General features: G+C 46.9%; 1 protein-coding gene across 2 annotated transcripts; it reads right to left on the bottom strand.

The window, feature by feature from the left end:
- Window positions 1-2548: 2548 nt before the first annotated feature.
- Window positions 2549-18102, bottom strand: UTP25 (UTP25 small subunit processome component). 2 transcript variants are annotated; one of them, XM_061478806.1, is made up of 12 exons: window positions 17960-18101; window positions 16881-16920; window positions 15452-15704; window positions 14494-14700; window positions 12275-12363; window positions 10503-10913; window positions 9249-9468; window positions 6651-6853; window positions 5471-5653; window positions 4335-4447; window positions 3676-3921; window positions 2549-2905 (listed from the first exon to the last, which is right to left on the bottom strand). In XM_061478806.1, exons 1-12 carry the CDS (start codon window positions 18058-18060, stop codon window positions 2659-2661), a joined length of 2313 nt encoding a protein of 770 aa, XP_061334790.1. In that variant the 5' UTR covers window positions 18061-18101; the 3' UTR covers window positions 2549-2658. The 2 variants fall into 2 exon arrangements, with proteins under 2 accessions (XP_061334790.1, XP_061334791.1); XM_061478807.1 differs by lacking the exons at window positions 6651-6853; window positions 9249-9468 and having other exon boundaries at window positions 17960-18102.
- Between the last annotated feature and the right edge of the window lie 2422 nt (window positions 18103-20524).

Genomic DNA, 20524 nt, shown 5'->3' with positions numbered 1-20524 from the left:
CCCCAAAGCTGTTAGTGCTTCAGCACTATGGCACGTTAGCAGCTGGTGCCTGGAAAGCTGCTGGCCTGATGGCAGCAGAGCACTCTCACTGGCATTCCAGCAGCTAAAATACAGGATTCATTTTCAGTACCCTGAGAGTCTCTTGAAACATCAACAAGAAAGGATTCTTAAGAGACCCCCTTCATCATCACCCCCCTTGAAAGTATAGTACCTATGCCAACATGAACAGGATTTCATTTGAGATTTCTCTCTTCAAGATGAGCAGTTCCTCATCATCGGTGCACTGCTGTGAAGAAGTTGCCTGGACAGCATGCTGTCAGGTAAAGAAACAGATAAATGTTGTATTTGCTAACATAGGATCACAGAATCACAGCTGTGTTTGGGTTGGAAAGGACCTTAAAGCTCATACAGTTTCAACCCCCTGCCACGGCCAGGGACCCCTTCCACTGGAGCAGCTTGCTCCAAGCCCCTGTGTCCAACCTGGCCTTGAACACTGCCAGGGATGGGGCAGCCACAGCTTCTCTGGGCACCCTGAGCCAGCGCCTCAGCACCCTCACAGGGAAGAGCTTCTGCCTAAGAGCTCATCTCAGTCTCCCCTCTGGCAGGTTAGAGCCGCTCCTCTTGGCCTGTCCCTACAGGCCCTTGTCCAAAGCCCCTTTCCAGGTTTCCTGCAGCCCCTTTAGGCACTGGAGCTGCTCTCAGGTCTCCCCTTCAGGAGCCTTCTCTTCTCCAGGCTGACCCAGCCCAGCTCTCTCAGCCTGGCTCCAGAGCAGAGCTGCTCCAGCCCTTACAGCATCTCTGTGGCCTCCCCTGAGCTCACTCCAACAGCTCCACGTCCCTTCTGATGCAGCCCAGCATATGATTGGCTTTCTGGGCTGCAAGTGCACAGCGCCAGGTCGTCTCTCCTTATTCCATCCTCATCTCTATTCTAACATCTTTTCTCATTCCATTTGTGTCAAAACTTGCACATCTTTTAAAGGAGGAGCGGGAACATCACAGCACTGGGGTAGGAGGAAGCATTGGCAATAGAAACTCCTTCGTACTGATATGGAGAAGGCACCAAACCTGCCCGAGGCACTTGGCTATCGGGAAGGGCAGAAAAACCCTTGCATAGTTAAAGCTCTGGCACTAACCTCTTGCTCCTTCTTCACAGTGGCTGCACTGCATAGTATTACCTCGCTAAGGAGCTATCCCACTTTAGCTTCCTCAGAGGTCAGATATTCACCTCTGCGCTAAGTCCATCCGGCGAAGAAAGACAATTCCTTAATCCTATTTTGTGTGCTCGTTTCCATATCCACAGTTCTCTCACGTCAAGCCTAGGCCATACATGAAAACTCCTTGTTTGCTGCTCCTGCTGTCTCTGCTGTCCAGCAGAGAGATGTTCACGAGGAGAACTTTGCCATGGCTGGCTCTTCATTCTCATGTGCTACAGCAGAGGTACATAAAATTAACATAAAGCATTACCTCGAAATGCAAAGCAGGAAACTGCAGGGACTCACATGATTGCAGGACCTCAGGAACTCCCTGAGAGCACAGCCTCTGAGAAATACAGGAATCCAAATTAGGATAAATACCAGCTAAAATTACGTGTCTCATAGAATGGTTTGGGTCAAAGCTCATCCAGTTCCCACCCCCAGCCGTGGGCAGGGACGCCTTCCACCAGAGCAGGTTGCTCCAAGCCTGATCCAACCTCCTTTACTCAAGTGGTTTATTCCACTTTGGTAGATTTACTTAAGCCTCACAGGCAAGAACTCCCTCAAAGCTCATCACAGGATGGATGTTCCCTTCTTGCATTTGGGCTCACCTGCCCCTCCGCAGAACAGTCTCTCCCACGGTCCTAGCACATGCCTACAAAAACTACTCTACTTGTAGCTCCTTTTAAATTAGGCTTAGCTTCCCGGAAGGAAAAGGGGCACCACACTCTTTTCCATCTTTGTGAGATAGGAGACCACAGGTACTTGCAACTGCCACACTGTTTTTTGTACCCCACAATGCTGCTTTGGTGATCCTAGTGGGGCCAGGCAGGCTCATGTTTCTCTCCTGCCAAGTTCAACCTTGTTTCCCTTTGGAAAACACTTATCTCTGGTGAAACAGGGGCTCCTGTAAATAGGAGGCAGAGATATTTAGGTCACTCACGGAAAAATACAAAACCACAGCTCCAACCCAAGCACACTCATGGATTCTCACAACTCAAGTGTGAAGCAAGTTCAATTCTCATTCAACAATGCGCCTGCGGTGAAGAGGCTGCTCCTGCACCTCCCTTACATATGCTGCATTGAATACCTGGGCACATTTCTTCCCGTAGATTAAAGGAAAAAGTTGTTTTTGATATAAGAAGATGAGTTTGCTACACCTGAAAATAGAGTGATTCTTAAATTAAAACATTTAGCACAGCATCAATCTTGGTTGACCAGGGAGTTTTTCCATATACAAGAAGAACAGATCTACACTGACCTTGTTTCTATACAGAAGATAACCCCCAAATCCTGCTGTCTGGAATGACATCCTCCGTTTGTTGTCAGAGGACTGAAACACAAAATGCTGTATGAACAATTTCAACAGAATATTTAATAAAAGGGAGTAAGAAGTTTAACACTTTCTTAACAAACACCATCAGCAAGTGCACGAAGAGTAGAATGCAGGTCCATTCAATGTCACTTATTCACTTTCTCCTGTAACAAAGAGGTGCACGTTCTTCTTGGACTGTAGCATTTGAGCTGCGCGCTCTATGCCAACCACTGCAGCCAGCTTCTGAGCATCATACTTGGAGTAGAGCACAGTACAGGTCCATGTGGCATCCCCTCCATTGCCTGTGGCCTTCATCATATTGCAAATCTCACTGTAGAAGTGGGAGTATGTTGGCAACTCGTAGAAAATGAGGTTCCTGATGCCTTTTATTGTATACCTGTAGTAGGAAAACAAAAACCAAAAGTAAGTTTACTACTAATTTTTACAAAATGTGCGCGCTGAACATCAGTCCTGCATCAGTTCTTCCGTCAACTTCAATGCACAGCAGCTGGAGCTCAACTCCACAAACCCTGTTTAGGCTAAACTTAACACAAAGGTGGAATTTAAGGGGTGGATATGTAATACTGCCAGGCACAACGACTTCCTCCAGAGTACAGACCACCACCAATTTCTGCAGATTTCAGCCTCTTTAGCTTGGATTTTAAGACACAGAAGCCTGATCAGACCAAGTTTCATGAAACGTTTTCTGCTGATAGAAAAAGAAACGTTCCATTAGGAACTTCTAACCAGCCCCAGTCAGGATGTAGCAAATTTTCCAGGTGGCCTCAGCTTGCTGTACTGCGTTATCAAACCCATGACATATCCTCTTCCAGAATCTTATGTAATTACTGTGGCGCAGATGAACACAACGAAAGGGACAACGATTCCATTTTGTACGCTATATGATCCTGGCCTGACATCAGTGGAACTTGGCAGCACGCACCTTCCTGAACAAAGCCCTGTGCATACCAAAGTATGAGAGTCTCTGCAAAGGACTGCTGACAATACGCACAGATTTTCAACTGAAAAGCTCTTAACTTCAGTCAAAGAAGTCCTTAGAGATTATTATATACGAATCCACCAGTTTCATAGAGCAATACAGCCCATCTACGATTAAGGTCAGACTCTACATCCAAAACTCGGAGGAAAGCTTGACCCACAACTCACCTTTTGTAGAAGTGGAAGCGCTCAGTGAACAATAAGAACTGCTTCTCTCCCTTGAGGAAGAAGCGCCTCGCTCTGCAGACACCAGCCTTTTTGGTGTATTCACAAATGTGGGTAAAATTCAGCTCCTCTTTCTTGAAGTAGTTTCGAAGACGCACGTAGTCAAAATACGACGGGACGTAGATGAGAGTGTGTGACATGATGGCGTCGCGGTACTCAGGCAACACCTTGTCGATGAAGAACTGGAACCTCAGATAAGAAAACAAGCATGTTATGAGCACAGTTAACATTTAGCTTTCCAATACTGATATAACCTCAAACAGGAGTATCATGGGAAAAGAGACTATAGAAGATTTTGACTATAGCTTGCTGCCTTTAACTTCATGGGATTCCTACACGTGTAGAATATAAAAGGCAAAGGCTTTATCAGTACTACACAGTTATGGTAGAGCCTGGTATTCCTCTCCTAAGCCCTATGCTCCAGTGCTTTTGGCAAGGAGAAGATCAGTCTTCCCTGGGCAGGACCTTGCCTGCATCTGAACACTAATGAAGGCATACTTCTATGCTGCAATCACACTGTGCCCTGCAGGAAACAGTATGCCCAACTAAATCTGAAATTGCAGTCATTAGGGCACAGCAACATAGTCTGGAACACAGAGTACCTTGTATCTATGACAGAAGTCAAACTTTCAGCTTCTAGCCTCCGAAAAACATGAGGAAGCTGGACCACAACGCGGCTAATGGAGCCGCTGAGCGGTACATTGCGGACGGCCACCTGTGGATAGGAAGCAGGATGGATGATTAGGGAAGCAGCATTTCAAAGGCAGCCACGTTCCAGCCAGCTTTCTGCTTGCCACTCTTGTCTGCAGCAGTGCACAGGCTGTTCTTTAAGAGAGCTCCAGTACAAACTACATTCCATATAGAATCACAGAATGGTTTGGGCTGCAAAGGACCTTAAGATCATCCAGTTCCAGCCCCCAGCCACGGGCAGGGGCACCTTCCACTGGAGGAGCTTGCTCCAAGCCCCTGTGTCCAACCTGGCCTTGAACACTGCCAGGGATGGGGCAGCCACAGCTTCTCTGGGCACCCTGTGCCAGCGCCTCAGCACCCTCACAGGGAAGAGCTTCTGCCTTAGATCTAACCTGAACTTGCCCTGTTCCAGTCTGAACCCATCACCACTTGTCCTATGGCTGCAGTCCCTGATGAAGAGTCCCTCCCCAGCATCCCTGTAGCCCCCTTCAGACACTAGAAAGCTGCTATACACAGACCAGATATATACATACCAGACCTGTTAAGTATACAGGACCACCACTTCTGCCCTGACACCCATATACTTGAGATGGACAATGAAGGGTCTCACTTTCTTTGTTTCTTTCAAAGTAATAATGCTTTATGCTTCTTATACAACAGCAGAAAAGAAAAAGGAAGAAGGCAAACCCTCCATTGCACAGCAAAAGAAATCAAATAAATAAATAAACCCAGACAACTGGTGTGTGCCAAATTAAGAATAAAACAGAATCTGGTTTCTGACATGAAATCTACCGATGAAATAAGAAAGGATCAAGTCAGTATCCCTGCAAGAGAGTATTCTTCATGCTTTTGGCCCAGCATTAGAAATTGTTGTGCAGCATCATGGACATTCAGAGACAGAAGTACTTGGGTAACAGAAACGATTGGCACATAGACAGTCTTTCTGCAACTGAGTTATGGAATTTTTCCCTGCGTTGGGTTTTGTGTTCCTCTCCCCTCCCTTAGGCCAGCATTTAAAAGGAAGCATTCAGCTCCCCTGGGAACTCACCTGCCCCGTGTAATTGAAGCAGTGTTTGTTGAAGACAGAGTTAACCTGGGGGTCCTGCAGGGCGCTGAACAGCAGTGTCTGGCGGTAGTACCTGCACCAGTTATTGAGGTTCAGCATCCGCACCCGGGAGAAGTCTACCCCGTGGGAGTCCAGAGGCAGCAGGTTTACGTGCTTCATCAGGTGCTGCGCAGAGAGATGGGAACACAGCTTCTGACTGACAGCCTCACAACCAGCCTGTAAGAGCCTCAGCAGCAGTGAGAAAGTGGGCAGGGATGAGCCAGACAACACAGAATACATAAACCAGCGCTGATCTCCCAAGACATGGCTGAATGGAACTGATCGACTACAGCAAGAATAAATGACTTGATTTCCCACCACAGAACTGAAAGCCACCATCTCTTTAGTCATCAGTAACAGTGATTTTTGCTCCCAGCCTTCTCCTATGGGACAAGTATAATGGATTTGGGTTTGGTATTAAAGTCAATGGGCCCAAAGTTTCTGAGCTAAAAGAACCCCAAATGCAGTTCCCATCGCATCCACGGAGAGTTTGGGTGCAAGTGAAGGAACTGTCCTCACTGAATGCTGCCTCAGACTGGCATTGCTGCTGCTGCAGGGAAGGCAGCTGCACCCAAAGGAAAAAACCTCAACAAACCAGAAACAAACCAACAGGAAACAGGCTCCAGGATTCATCCCTTGGATACCGTGCAGGCTCACGGGACACCTCCACACTGTTTAAGTTTGGACATAACTAGTGCTTAGTATCTATGTGGTGAGTGGAGACAAGCCCCAGCTCCTATTGCTTTCTGGAAGAACCTGAATGAGGATGTACAGAATCCTCACACCGAGGCACTGGGCATATTTTCTCCCAGATGTGATTAAAGGAATCATCATTATACTGTTCTGCAAGATAATTAAACCCATAAAAAACAGTCTCAGATGAAATATGCCACTAAAGCACCAAATACTAAGATTTCCAGAGAACAGGTGCTGAATGCTACCAAAATCTGTAGAAAGAATATTCTTAGTACAAGGCAAATATCACGGTGGAGGGAGGAAAAAGAACAAGCATCCATGTCTGGCATCAAGTCAGTAAATTTAGCAACACTGCTCACCGCCAAAACTAAGTCCCATCAGACTAACAAGACACAGTGCAACACTGAAATCCACAGGGACAACGCACCAGAACATGTTCCCAGTTCTGCATCAGGTAAATATCTGCTTGGTCGATTACGAGAATTTCTATTGATGACAGAAAATCAAAATCCCTCTTCTTCTCCCCGTCTGCCCCAATGACAGTCCTCATTCCCAGGGGAGAGGCGATGATGATATCCGAGGAGTAGAACGGTGCATAGAGCCTCATGCTCTTCTGGAGGATGGCAATCCCTGTCCAACGACAACCAACAGCAGTTTCTTAGTTAAGGTCAATCACCAACCATATTCTTCCAGCAGGTTCTAACTGCAACTCCCTACACTCCCTCTCCCTTAACACCCACTAATGATTAGAGCTGGACAAAGCCAATCTGTTCCAAACCCTTCTTTGCCTAAAGATGCTTACCCACCCCACACCCAAACTAACAAGCATCTGGCACATTCTCACGGAGCTCAGCAAACTCTTTCAGTAGCACTTTTTTTCCCCAGATTTTTCATGGCCTGGACATTTTTTATCTGAAACACCTTTTTTTTTTTTTTTTTGTGATTTTCTGCTATAAAGGGAGATGAAGCGGTTAAGAAAGGTAAGAAAAAAGAAGGATACAAAAGGGCACAAATGATTAACTACTCCTTTCTCCCTAAATCCTAAACTTTGGCGTCTGCCATTAGGTACTAGAGTAACTGTTACCTTCATCTGTCACGAAAGATTCAGTGTGGACCTCTTGACTATAAACTGTCTTTATCCACAAGGCCACAGGAGTGGCTACTAAAACTCAAAGGAAAAGCTTCTTCATGTTATGACAACTGAAAGCATAAGCTGGAGCACCTCCATACGGAGACAGGCTGAGAACACTGGGGCTGTTCAGCCTGGAGAAGAGAAGCTGCCTGGAGACCTCAGAGCAGCTTCCAGTATCTGAAGGGGGCTACAAGGATGCTGGAGAGGGACTCTTCATCAGGGACTGCAGCCATAGCACAAGGGGTGATGGGTTCAGACTGAAAGAGGGCAAGTTCAGGTTAGATCTAAGGCAGAAGCTCTTCCCTGTGAGGGTGCTGAGGCGCTGGCACAGGGTGCCCAGAGAAGCTGTGGCTGCCCCATCCCTGGCAGTGTTCAAGGCCAGGCTGGACACAGGGGCTTGGAGCACCCTGGTCTGGTGGGAAGTGTCCCTGCCCGTGGCAGGGGTTTGGAACTGGATGATCTTAAGGTCTTTTCCAACCCAAACCAGTCTAGGTGATTGATTCCCTTGCACTGCTTCTCATACCCCATGTTGCAGTGCACATGCCAAAGTACCTTATGCATCACCTCTGATGCTAAACAAAGGAAAAGCAAAGGAATCAAAGGAGTTTTTTTCCTGTGTGGCAACACTGCTAGGATCCAGTTTTCTGATTTAAAAATCCAGGTAGTCTGGCCCATGTTCAAACCACCCACTACAGTCTGCCCAACAAAGGTGTCAAAGGTGTCAAAGGTCTTCAGCTTCTCCCGTGTGAAGCCAACTACCATGGGCACGGGTGGAGGCTGTCACACAGACAGCACCAGGGACCTCTCCTGTGATCTGTTTTAACCCAATGATAAAAATGGTCCAAAAAACCCAAAAATTGGTTGAATTTCCAGAGAGATCTCACTTCTCACAGTTTAACAACAGCACATCTTTTCTTTCTGATTAAAAATGTGAAAGGCTGGTTTTGGTAAAGCCTAACAAATGTGTCTTAAATGAGATCTTTGTGCAGAAGTAACAGGGTGTGAGGCACAGTAAGAAAGAATAACTATTCTGCAAGTAACAGCACTGAAAGGTTCTCCAAGCGTTTCTTCACATCTAGGAAGTGGATCAAGCAGACTCTGGTAAGAGAGAGGGCTGAAAGGAAATTTGTTATGCTGCTGAAAGTCAGAAGCTCTCAGCCAGAGATACTCACTGGGGGAAGGAAGAAAGACTGAGTGGGACCTGCTGCCATCTTCCACTCTATCATGGAATTTCTTGGGATGTCAATTTACCTCTTAAGAAACAGTAATTTCAAAAGCCTCTGATCTGCCAAGTTAGAAAAACTGCCTACTCATCATGGCAGCTCCAGGAAGCAAGCACTAGCTGATCCTCTGCATGCTGAGTTACTCCAGCAGCATGAGATTATAATATTATGAAATAGCCTCAGAGTTGCTGCTTGTCCAACAGTCTTGTTGGCTACTCCTTTGCCTTCATGAAAACCATGGGCAGCACAGTAGAAAACCGCTTTGCTCAATACTGAGCTTTACGTTTGTTCTAATCATTATCCATTACAAGAAACACTGTGAACTGGATGATTAAACCCCAAAGATTTGTTGGTTTCCTTTCCCAGCACGGAAGACTTTGCAGCATAATCAAGGTTATACTCTTTAAAATGTAGTGTGGGCAATCTTGCTACAATCAAACAATGACTGCATTTTAAGCAATACTGAACTTGATGTGAAAATCATTACTTTTGGAGTTCCACTTCATTTTTAAGTTCAGATTTTCAGAAACATCCAAGTTGCCAGTGCAAAACCAGCATGAATACCACAGAGCCTTAACAGAATGCCCAGCCCTGAGCTAGACATTTAGGTAGAACTTGTTACTTCTCAGTTCTTTAGAAGGTAAAAATCATCTGCTGAGTACATCATTACCAATTCTGAAGTGGTCATCAATGTTGCCAGCAAAGACAGCTTCGTAATCTTCCGGTCTTTTCAGGTTAGGGGGCTTCTCTTCTGGGTCAGAACCAAACTCCCCTTTGAAGCGTTTTTTATTACTTACATCTATTTTTCTTTTGTCATTCACTTCAAGCAGACTGATGAAAATATGCACAATTCTCAAAGCACACTCCCTGAAGGGCACTATCATCAGTACCTGTGTAGATCAAAAGTTACAACAGAATAACCCATAAAACATACACTCACAGTTAACCCTGAGGTAAGTAATGGTTTTAACCTACATCTGCCTCTCTGGGGCACCCCAGCAATCGAAACAGAACGACTCTGACATGCAGTAAGGAGGCAGCATGCTCTGGGACACAGCGTGCTCAAGAACAGGTACTGGCCAGCAGCAATATCTGGTTCCCCATCTTGCACCCAGGATGCCATTACAGCAGAACTGAAAACAAAGCACGTTCTCCTGTTCTCCCTAACCCCCAAGCAAGTAACAGCTCCCACCATACACAGCCACAGTCAGTGGCTGGCTCCTGGATGGGTGGCAAGAGTCTCTGCACAGCATTCTGAAATGTTAAGTATCTAACTGGGGAGTCCACACCACAACCCAACCTGTTCAACAGGTAGCTGGTACCACCAGTGACAAGCTAGCTGCTGTTGAATCCACCTGGTTACCAAATACAGGATGCTGTGAACCCAGGGAGCACTGTTTTAAGGCCCGCTCCACCAACTATGACGGGCAGCCTTGACAATGGGACTGGGATTCCCTGAGGTCTCCCACCTACAGAAAGATCCTTCCACACAGGCGAGTGCCTAAGGACAAAAAATTTCCTGGGACATCCCACACTGCGTGACAGCCTACACTACCTGCACTAATACTGAAGATTAATGCGGAGGCACCTTTCTGTACTGAGAGATTTAGAAACAGAAGCAGGAAAAGGTGACATGTCAGCCTGCAGTGACAGGGGGACAAAGGAAGAGGTAAGTCAAACTCATGGCTCTGAGCACAGAAACAGGCTGACCAACAACCCTGTGCTCACTGCTTCTTGCAGGGCCATGGCAGGTGAGTTCCAGGCACGATAAATGCATGTGGAAAACCCCATGCCCAAGAACAGATCACCTGAGAGAGCAGCAAGAGAAACAGCTCTGGATAAACCCCAAGGATGTTTATAGAGCCTGACCAGAAAGCCAGGGTGGGCACGGGGGGGGAAAATCACATTCATGAAGCTCCCTTACCTTAGGTCTAGTGAGCCCTTGATCTCTGTGGTCATCATTGTCAGCCCCTGGCTTTTGGTTTCTTTTTTTGGCATTGTTGCTGAGCACCTGGGAATTTGCCTTCAGAACGTGGTTCAAGGCATGCAAGCAGTAAGCATGCCGGATTTCTTCTCCATTGGTTAAAGCATTTCTTTCTGGGTAGAACAAGTCCCGGTATGTGTTCATGATACAGAAGAGCTCTCTTTGTAATGGGGTAAAAAAGGCATCACTCGGTTTATTCACTGAGGACAGAAATTGCTTATTCACTTTTGGCCAAGTGGATTCTAAAGGTTTGTGAAGATAAAGCTGCTTCACATCAACTTCTTTGTCTGCTTTCAAAGCTTTGGGTTTCTCCAAAGTGGAAGAAAACGTCACTTGGCCCAGCCTTGGCCACTGAAAAAAAAGAACACAAGCAAACTAAACCAAAGCAGTCAGATGTACCAAACTCATGCACTCTCAGCACCACAGCTGGCACCTTCACCAAGTTCATGAACTTTGAGGAATTATCTTTCCATAAGACAAATCAAAACCTTTTTTTTTTTCAATATGCAATCTCTTTTCAAGCCTGGCAGGGTAAATAACAAGACACCTGAGCTCAGCAGATCTGCGTGTATTTTGCAGTGATGTGTCTACAACCATCCTCATTTTACAGATGAGAAACCTGAACAAGAGGAAGGATGACCTTTCTGCCTAACCCACCCAGCACATCAGTGGCACACACCAGGGGCAAGATGAGAGTCTGACCAGACTTACAGATGAGCCACACTGAGGTATGTAGTTTGTTTAAAGATGAGACCAGAACCCCATCAGGGAATAAATGCAGAAGTCGTGATTCAGTTGCTATATGCAGTCTGAGTCTGTCTGATTTTGAGAACAAAACTATCAGTGTAGTAGGGGAAAATTAAACTTTAAGCCTTCTGCCATGCAAGTTGTCCCTACCTATCTCTGTAACATAGCTACACCAAGTTAGGCAAAGACATATCACACATTGCTTCAGGTGGCACTGGTATTTTTGGCCTCCATATTCCAAAAATGAAAGAAAAAAAAAAAGAGTTAAACAAATCACAGCTTTCTCTCTGACTGACTAACCGTTGGATATCTTCCAGGGACTGTCACCCAGCATATGGCTGACCAGAATGCAAGGCAACTCTCCAAAACAGAATCAGATGTGAAAAAAGTTTGGAAGCAAAGGTTTGTCTGAAAATGAGTAGTTTGAAAACCAATATTCTCTCTCAAGCAACGAGGTGCTTTTCTGGTGCTAATATTGTTAATACTGGAAATAACGGGTGAAGTAAAGTGTTAAATTGCCCTTTATGGGCTTGTCAATGCATACGGAGATGCAGTCATCCCAAAGAACATGGAAGCGCACCACAGGTACTTATAAGACTGTAGATGGTCACCTCACAAGTTCAGTTACAGAGCACAACCTGGCAGTGTTCAGTTAACACTCAGAAACCAGTCTTGTCCTACCTGGAGTCAAGAGCACTAAAACTGGGGGTTTGAGACCACAGCTCAAACTCTAAAGCGATGTTTCTCAGCTCTGTTGCCTTATGCCTACATAACAGCAGATTTCAGATTTCAGCTCTTGCCCAGCACTAAATGAAGAGGAGAACACTTCAGCAACAAGACAGTGACAAAACCTTGACAATTACAATGCCAACAGCTAATACTAACAATTATGAATTAACTCGTACAAAAAAGAACGATTTTAATCCCGGATTTAGGAGCTCTGGATGGCTACAGAACACTGTTACCTGGCTTTGACTTGAAGTTTTAGGAAGAGTAGACATTTTTTCTACATCTTTTTCTTCGAGTTCCTTGTCCATGTGTTGTTTAAATGGATCTATTTGTAACAACAACAACAGAAAAATGTCCTGAGAACCATGCAGCTAATACTAGAAGCAAGTTTCAGAATCGATTTGCAAATGAGACAAACAGTTTCCATGCTGGCCAGCACCACAGTTAAAACCAGTTATTTTGAAGCACTTGGAGATGAGCGAAAGGATGTCAAATTCTCTTTATAAGAACAGAGAGAACAGATTTGACAGATTGCTTAGAAGAAAAAAAAAACAAAAAAGGCAGCACTTATGGAAGTACTAGAACTTTCAATCACAAAACAAAGGTTGGACAGGAAAGCAATATATAGCAGAAAACATTGTGGCAACTTTCTGCCTTAAGCTCTGACACATCCATCCCTTGCAGGTGAAACAGGCTATCAACAGTAAAGACTTCAAGTGAACTTACTGCCCTTCTTAATTTATAAGCAGTTTTGCCCAGGGCTTTGCATCTTTGGCCAGTGATATGAGTACAGTATGTGATAAAACACAGAAAGATTAAGTGGATTTTGGGAAGGGAGACAAAAAATGCCAGAAGTGAGCAAAAGTCTGATTTATCTAATCAGCATTTCTTTCTGGAAAGGAAAGGAAGGGCAGGGAAGTGTAAAATCATGCTGTATTCAAAGATATTGGCATGCACAGAGTCACATGCAAAGCTTCTTTTGAAACCCAAGCCCTGTATACTGCTTGCAGCACAACAGCACTCACTGCATAAAGCAAACCAACTAGAGAACACTACTGCCTGCCAACAGATCAGCAGCCCATGTGCAAGTTACCCAGGCCAAAGTCAAGACAGTTGCTCATCATGACACTGTTAGGAAAGTCTTCCCAGAAACACAAGTGAACAGGGTGCCATTTAATTGTAATACAGGCTCTCTCTTCAGTTGACTTTCATGGATTGCAGCATTGGTCAGATAAAGTACAGATAACAGAGTGAAGCATTTATAGGAATTCTAGTGACCTCAGGACCAGAGGAGAAATCTGTCCCCTCTCTGCTGTGTTACATGACTCATTTTCTGTAATGAATTATAAAGCCACCTCCAAGCTGCAGGAACCCACTGAAAAGTAGTGCATCATTTATAGGTTGAACAAAGCTGTTAGGATACTTAGCATGCAGTCGGAGAGCTACAGTTCTCATTAAAATGCAATGCCAACAGCCTAAGTAATATTCTCATGGTAACAAGAACGAGCTGTTTTTTCTATCACATGGCCCTTTGATGCTTCCACACATTTCATGTATCAGCTAGGCTGCCTCCCAGATCCAATGGCAGCTGCTGCTCCAAGATGACAAGCCAGCATCACTAGGGATGCTACAAGACGTATTTCTCTCTCTCAAACTATGCCAGCTGATATTAAAACCAGAGAGCATGAAAAACGAAGAGAAGCTCTGCAGGTGCCAACATGTGGTGTATCCCCGAACGATCACCACGTGTACACACAGGTGTTTGTATCACACATGGTGGGATGGCTCCAACACTGGAGCTCTGATTGTACCCATCGGCACACTGCAGCACTGAGGTTCCGGGCTACGCCTTTAGAAGGTACCACATAGGCTCCACTGATGCCTTATGCCTTCCTGATCCTGGTGCAGCTGGACTCCTCTGTATCACCTTAAAACCTGACAGAGAGCCTCAGCATTTGTCTCAATTACTGTGGCTGCCCCAAGCTTCTGAAAACTCACCTCTACCTCCACTGAGTTGTGAAGGATGCCCTCACAGGTCAGCTTTGTGATTATCTCCTGTGCTCTCTGTGCCAAGAATATCTTCCAAAGTCAAGCGCAAACTTGCAGGGCCCTTCGTATTACGCTAGCTTTTTACACTTCTATTAAAGCAACAGAACACATCAACACCCTCCATGCACATTTCTAGCTCCTGATACTTCAAGCTTTACTGATCGTAACAGAAACTACACAAAAATCCCAGCCCACAGGGGCTGCAGAAACAAATGGTTCAGCTACACATCTGCATTAGCGTCAAGCAATCCCTGTGGAATCAGCTCACACGTGGGCACCACAATGAATAATGTAGCAGAAAAACTCAGAAGCTATATAGCGTATCATTAGGCATCTGATAATTTACACATGTTTACAGATCCTCCTCTAGAGGCAGATCACTAAAGACAAACATACTGCGTTTTACCTTCTGAAAAAGCTTGTGAAGAACTGCCATCTCTCTTATCTGCATTGCAATCTCCACTCTCCTCTTCCATGAAATTGGTTTCCAAGCTAAATTCAGATTCATGTTTCACATCAGTAAACTCCTCAACTACTCCATGACCAGGGTCACAAGAGGTATCTATGCCATCAGCCTGCTGCTGGCTAGGCGTCTGCTCTGCCGTGTCTGTAGCTGTGAAGGGATAGAGAGAGAAATGGGTTATATCCTCCTGGAAAAGTTACTGTGTGTAGCTAACCTCTCCCTGGCTAGGTTATTCCTTTTTCTTCCAATGCTCTATCCAAAGAAATAAAAGCAGGCTTTGTATTCCACGGTAAAGATGACTTTTGACTAGCATGCCAAATGTTACATAATACACAATGTGTTTCTCCAGAGAAAATGAGAGACAGAACCTATTTAGGGAATACAAGTTTCAGTTTCCAAAGACCTCAAAAAACTGAAAATAATAAAAAGTTTTCTCCCCTCTCCCAGAACTTCTTAGCAGTTTTTATGAATAAAGATACTTCATCATAAAGGAGGAGGTTTCCTTCCAATTTCCATGTTTTTTCCTCTGCTATGAGGCAAACCTTTCCCTCCTCTTGGCGGCAGCAGCCGAGGCAGATGCTGTGTGAGAGAACAGCTTGCATCTCCCCCGAGTGGGTGAGAACCCCTGGTGTGCTGCTCCATGTGGATTTCCTCTGCGCTGCCGCCCAAACAACATCTGAGGAAGCAGCAGCAGGCTGTCAGCTGGGAAATAAGCACAGCTACCCTCTCCCTGCTGAATCCTTCGGCAGCCACACAGAGGCAATGGAGTAGCAGCAGCTCCACGCCAGAAGAGCGCCCAGCCAACAAGTCAGCCTACACCAGGCTCCTGGCTAAAAACATATGTTATTCAAACTTCCTAACTGCAAGAACGTTTACCAAAGCATGCGAAAAGACAAACTACCTTCTTCCTGCTCTGGTACATCATTCTGATCTTCTCCACCGCCATCTGCTTCTCTGCTCTCCTGGGACCCTTCGCTGTCCATTTCTGTCTCACTTTCCTCAGCTTCTGGTTCACTTTCATCTTCCTCCTCCTCCTCCTCACTCTCAGACTCAGGAGAGGTCTTCAGGGTAGCCAGGAGCTTATGATATACAGAGACCTGCTCCACTTCAGTCTCTGAATCGCTTTCCGCACTCGATTTATCAGAACTGTCAGACTGGAAGGGAAAACACCAGCGTAGCAGCAACGCTCCATTAGCCACAAGGCAAATACCCTCACTTCTAGTTCCAGCGTTACGTTTTGCCTGTCCCATCCCTCCCTTATGCAGATGGATTTTTTTCAAAAATCACCATTTTATGCAAATAGTTATGCTGGGCACCTCCATTTGGATTTTGAAAGCATCTTTGTAGCTCTAGGCTGAAGAGCCTCGTTCTGCGCTGATTTAAGAGCATCACAAAATGTGGTTCTTTCGGTCTCATCTGAGCAAGTACGATCGCTCTCCACTGACAAGGCATTTACTGAACTGGCCCTGGGTTTTCCTAAGAAAACCACACACAGAACAAAACCAGGGCACACATACTAGGGACAGAGTGCACCGAAAACGCTTCTGGCTTTCAAGGAGGTGACATGCCTCTTGGTTGACAACAGTTCACTGGCGAGTCGGTCAGGTCTGGCTCAGCTGTAAAGCTCTAACCTTCAAAAAACCAGTTCTTTCCTGGGCCAGTTCTGTCCTGGGCTAGCACAGACCAGCAAGTACACCAGGTTATAGGCAGAATTAGCGTGAAACCAGGAGTACAGCCACAGCACCATTTACTCCTTTCTTAATTCCTTTCAGCCCCAAAAGGCAAAACCAGTAGATAAGATATTGATGCACAAAATTGCTAAGGAAACAAATGAACCAGAATAAGTAATTTTTCCACACTGAAACTTTGAAGTCTTTTAATAAACTGAAGATAAAGGAGGTTACCAAACCCCCAAAAAAAAGCACTGGCAATCTGAGGCAGAGGAAAGAGCATGTTTCTTTGTTCAATAAAGAATGAAACACCTCCTAACCCATGCAACACTAAAGTTACTAATATAATTAAAACAACTCACAGAATGATTTACTTTCCAATGTGGCTAAGTAAAATGCAAAATCCCCAAGAACAGCTGTGGTATTTCCTGCTGCTTCTGCCCTCTCATGGTATTAGTTTTGAGTCTACACACACTAGAGAGAACAATTCAGAGCCACACAAAAAAGACATTCAGTTTTTACTCCTGAACAGAGGTTTTCTAAAGGGAACAACTTAATCAGCTTGCGTAGCTTGGTAAGATAAAATGCCAAGTGTTCCACTTGTTCCACTTCACTGGACAACACAAAGACTGAAGTAAGGAAGAAATAAAAATCAATTACCAGTTCACAGACTTGAGTTGCCTCTGGTCTTCCTGGAACCCTGAAGAGAAAGCACTGAAATACCTTACTCTGTCATGGATGTTATACACAGGATGAAAGGGATGAAGGGGAGAAGGAATTCATGCACTACACGAGTCTTATAAAACGTAAAAGAGAGCATAAAATCAAAGCATCACACAATTAAGAAAACAGACTTGGCACTTACCCTGAGAGGTTACCCTCTGAGGTGATGCTACGCTCTACATGAAGCCTAAGTGCTCAGGCATTATAACTGATCAAGAAATGCAATGTTTCAAAGCAGACCCTGATGTGAATCGGAAGATGGGCCATTAAAAGGAATCCAAGGAATCTAACTACAAAGGTAGTTCATACAACAAAGTTAAGCAGAGCAAGAGCCTGCCTCTAGCTCTTAACTATTGATCTGCGAAGTGGGAAAACAGGCACGTACCGCTGGGAAAACAGCACTGGGAAACCAGCGTGGGGACTGTGATTCTGCAGACAAGACACTACGAGCTGGGCCTGAACTAACCTCAACTCTTTCCTTAGCACTATTTCCCTACTACTAAAGACATGCAGTATTAAACTGAATACAGGACTGGGCAGCAGCATCCTCGCAGGCTTTCAGACTTTACAGCAGCACCACATCACATAGTACTTGCACTGAACAGATCATTCCTCTCAAGTTTACGTGGCGGGTCAGAAGCGTGGTGCCCTTTTTGACAGACAGGCATCCCGCTGAGGCAGATCTTACCACACGAGCCCCACGATGCTCTGGTTTACGAGATCAGAACGGGATGCGGTACCAGCGGGGGGCAAGCCGGAGCTCTGGCCAGCCAAGGGACCGCCCCAGGGTCAGAGCAGGAGTCCCGCTTCCCAGGGCAGGCTGCGGGCTGCACAAGAACACTTCACCACGTTCGCTGCCTCCCCTTCTCCTTGCGGGGCCGCAGACGCCCCTCACCTCTCCTCCTCCCCTCAGGGGAGAGGCCGCCGGCCCGGCCGGACTGGAGGGGCCTGGAGCCGCACGCAGCCGCTGCCCGGCGCACCCCGCGGCAAGGGAGCAGCGAGCCCCCCGCACTCACTTGTCATGGAAGGGGTGCTCCTCCCCGAACTCCCTCAGGTGCTTCCTCTGCTTCTTGCTCAGCCCGCGCAGCAGCTCCCGCCCGCCGCGCCGCTTACCCATGCCGGCCCGCCACCGCGCTTTACGGCAACGCGCCTGGCGCGCCGCTGTCGCGCTGCCGTACGGCACGCCCGGGAGCGGCGGGAACCGTGGCCGTTGCGGTGGGGCCGGAAGTGGCTCTGTGGCTGCCGGGCCGCTGCTCGGGGCCGGGAGCCAGGGAAGCGTAGGGCAAGGAGCGCAGGGCGGGGTGGCACAAGAGATGGGGAAGAGCCGCCGCTTGTCTCCGCTGCAGCCGGAGGTCGGTCCCTCAGCACCGCATCCACTGCAGCCGGAGGTCTGGCCCTCTGTACCATACCCACTGCAGCCGGAGGTCCGGCCCTCTGTACCATACCCACTGCAGCCGGAGGTCTGGCCCTCTGTACCATACCCACTGCAGCCGGAGGTCCGGCCCTCTGTACCATACCCACTGCAGCCGGAGGTCTGGCCCTCTGTACCATACCCACTGCAGCCGGAGGTCCGGCCCTCTGTACCATACCCACTGCAGCCGGAGGTCGGTCCCTCAGCACCGCATCCACTGCAGCCGGAGGTCTGTCCCTCTGTACCATACCCACTGCAGCCGGAAGTCCGGCCCTCTGTACCATACCCACTGCGGCCGGAGGTCTGGCCCTCTGTACCATACCCACTGCGGCCGGAGGTCTGGCCCTCTGTACCATACCCACTGCGGCCGGAGGTCTGTCCCTCTGTACCCGGAGGTATGTCCCTCTGTACCATACCCACTGCGGCCAGAGGTCTGGCCCTCTGTACCATACCCACCACAGCCAGAGGTCCGGCCCTCTGTACCATACCCACTGCGGATGGAGGTCTGTCTCTCAGCATCGCATCCACTGCAGCTGGAGGTTTGCCGTGGGACGGTATGAGCATGATGTGTCCCCAACAGTACGTTTGGGGTAGGATCAGGCAAGCACTGTTTCTGCTTTGGAAACAGGCATCAAGAGGAAGCCCTGAGCAAATAACATTTAATTCTTGCAGCATTATAGATGGATGTGGTGCTACTTCTGATCCCTGGGTACAGAAGCAGCAACAATTAAATGAACCCAGCCTACCCTGGAGACTGATCCTCCGCATGCAAAGTGGGACGCTGCAGTGGTGTATTCTCCTAGATATTACTTGCGCTACAGCATCTTCCCAAACTGCCCTAGAACCCAGTGCACTCTGCAAAAAAGTTGTGTTTTCAGGGAAAACTCCAGCAGTAAGGCTGGAGGAAGAGAAGGAGGAGGGAGAGGCCCAGCAGGAGTTCTTATTGTTCAGACTGCTTTAACCTAAAAGGTTAAAAAAAAGCTCCAAATGAAATCATACTGAACCCCACATCTTCCAACATCTCCCTGGTCACTGCCATACGGGTGAAGTTTAATGCTGCTTTAGCATGTGCAAAGATGTACATGTCCCCCAGAAACCACCTGACATTATGCCAAATAAGAAACTAAATTCAAGTCCATGTCTTTGCTTTTAAATTCTTTCTGTTCCCAATATCCTTGTGCTCCTGTGTGACTCAGCACGAACTCCTCTAGGTGCTCGGGAGGCTGAACCTTGCTTGCAGGGACAGGCAGGTTGGTGGGTGCATGCTGAGACCACCTGGTGCTCCTGAAGTCATTCCTGGTGCTCCTAAAGTCATCCCTGCAGCTAGGAGCAGGGAGAGGAGCCATCCCCTGCCTGGCACCCGCGCAGCCCAGGGCTTTACAGCCAGAAGAAGGAGTGGAGAAAGGGAAACGCAGCGGGAGGGCTGAACATGGCTCCCCAGAGGCTCTCTCCACAGCTCTGGTGTAAATGAAACCCAATTGCCAAGCACTCCCTCGCCTTCACAGTTTGGAAGCAAGCTGCAAGAACTGTGGCATTTTGGAACAAGTGAAATCCTGTGATGTACCATGGAGCTTCCAGTTGCTAGCACGGTAATGTAACACTGACAGTGCTCTTTCTACAGATCTCCTGAGTGCCAACATCTTCGATTCCAGCAATCATACTGGAAAGAAAACCGAGGCAAAAACCTTGAATTACTTGTGATCTGTTCTGCTGCCCTAATTCTGTCAGCAGCCCCGACTAAACCCTGTCAGCAGCAGTGTGCTGCTGCCACCTGTGTACCGTCAGCACTTGTATCTGTGTGACGTTCCAGACACACATGGGTTATAAAAGCTGCTTCCTTCTCCACTAACCTGAAGGTAAGCGACTCCTCACTGCTAGCTTGCTGCCGTCGTGCTTCTGTCTTATTTCAGGTAGCAGTGCAGCAGCAATTTTATGCTTTCTTCATCCCTCCTGTTCTACTTCTGCCTTTTCCCTTGTGAGATGCCAGACTTCCATTTTTGTTTCTGTTTTTAGTTAGATAATAAATGTACCGGAATAATGCAATAAATGTATTGCTCACCCTCTTTCCTTCTCCACATGCACAATGGAGAGCTAAACTTTAAATTGTTTTGCTGTAAGTTACTTGGGCAGTGTAAGTTACACCATGGACTGTAGCATATAGGTTATAAAG

This window comes from Pezoporus flaviventris, unplaced genomic scaffold, assembly GCF_033815535.1.
Source record: "Pezoporus flaviventris isolate CSIRO_AGI_PZ_B2104156 unplaced genomic scaffold, CSIRO_AGI_Pfla_v1 ptg000132l, whole genome shotgun sequence".
Taxonomy (NCBI): Eukaryota; Metazoa; Chordata; class Aves; order Psittaciformes; family Psittacidae; genus Pezoporus; species Pezoporus flaviventris.
This window is presented reverse-complemented; position numbering and strand designations above follow the sequence as displayed.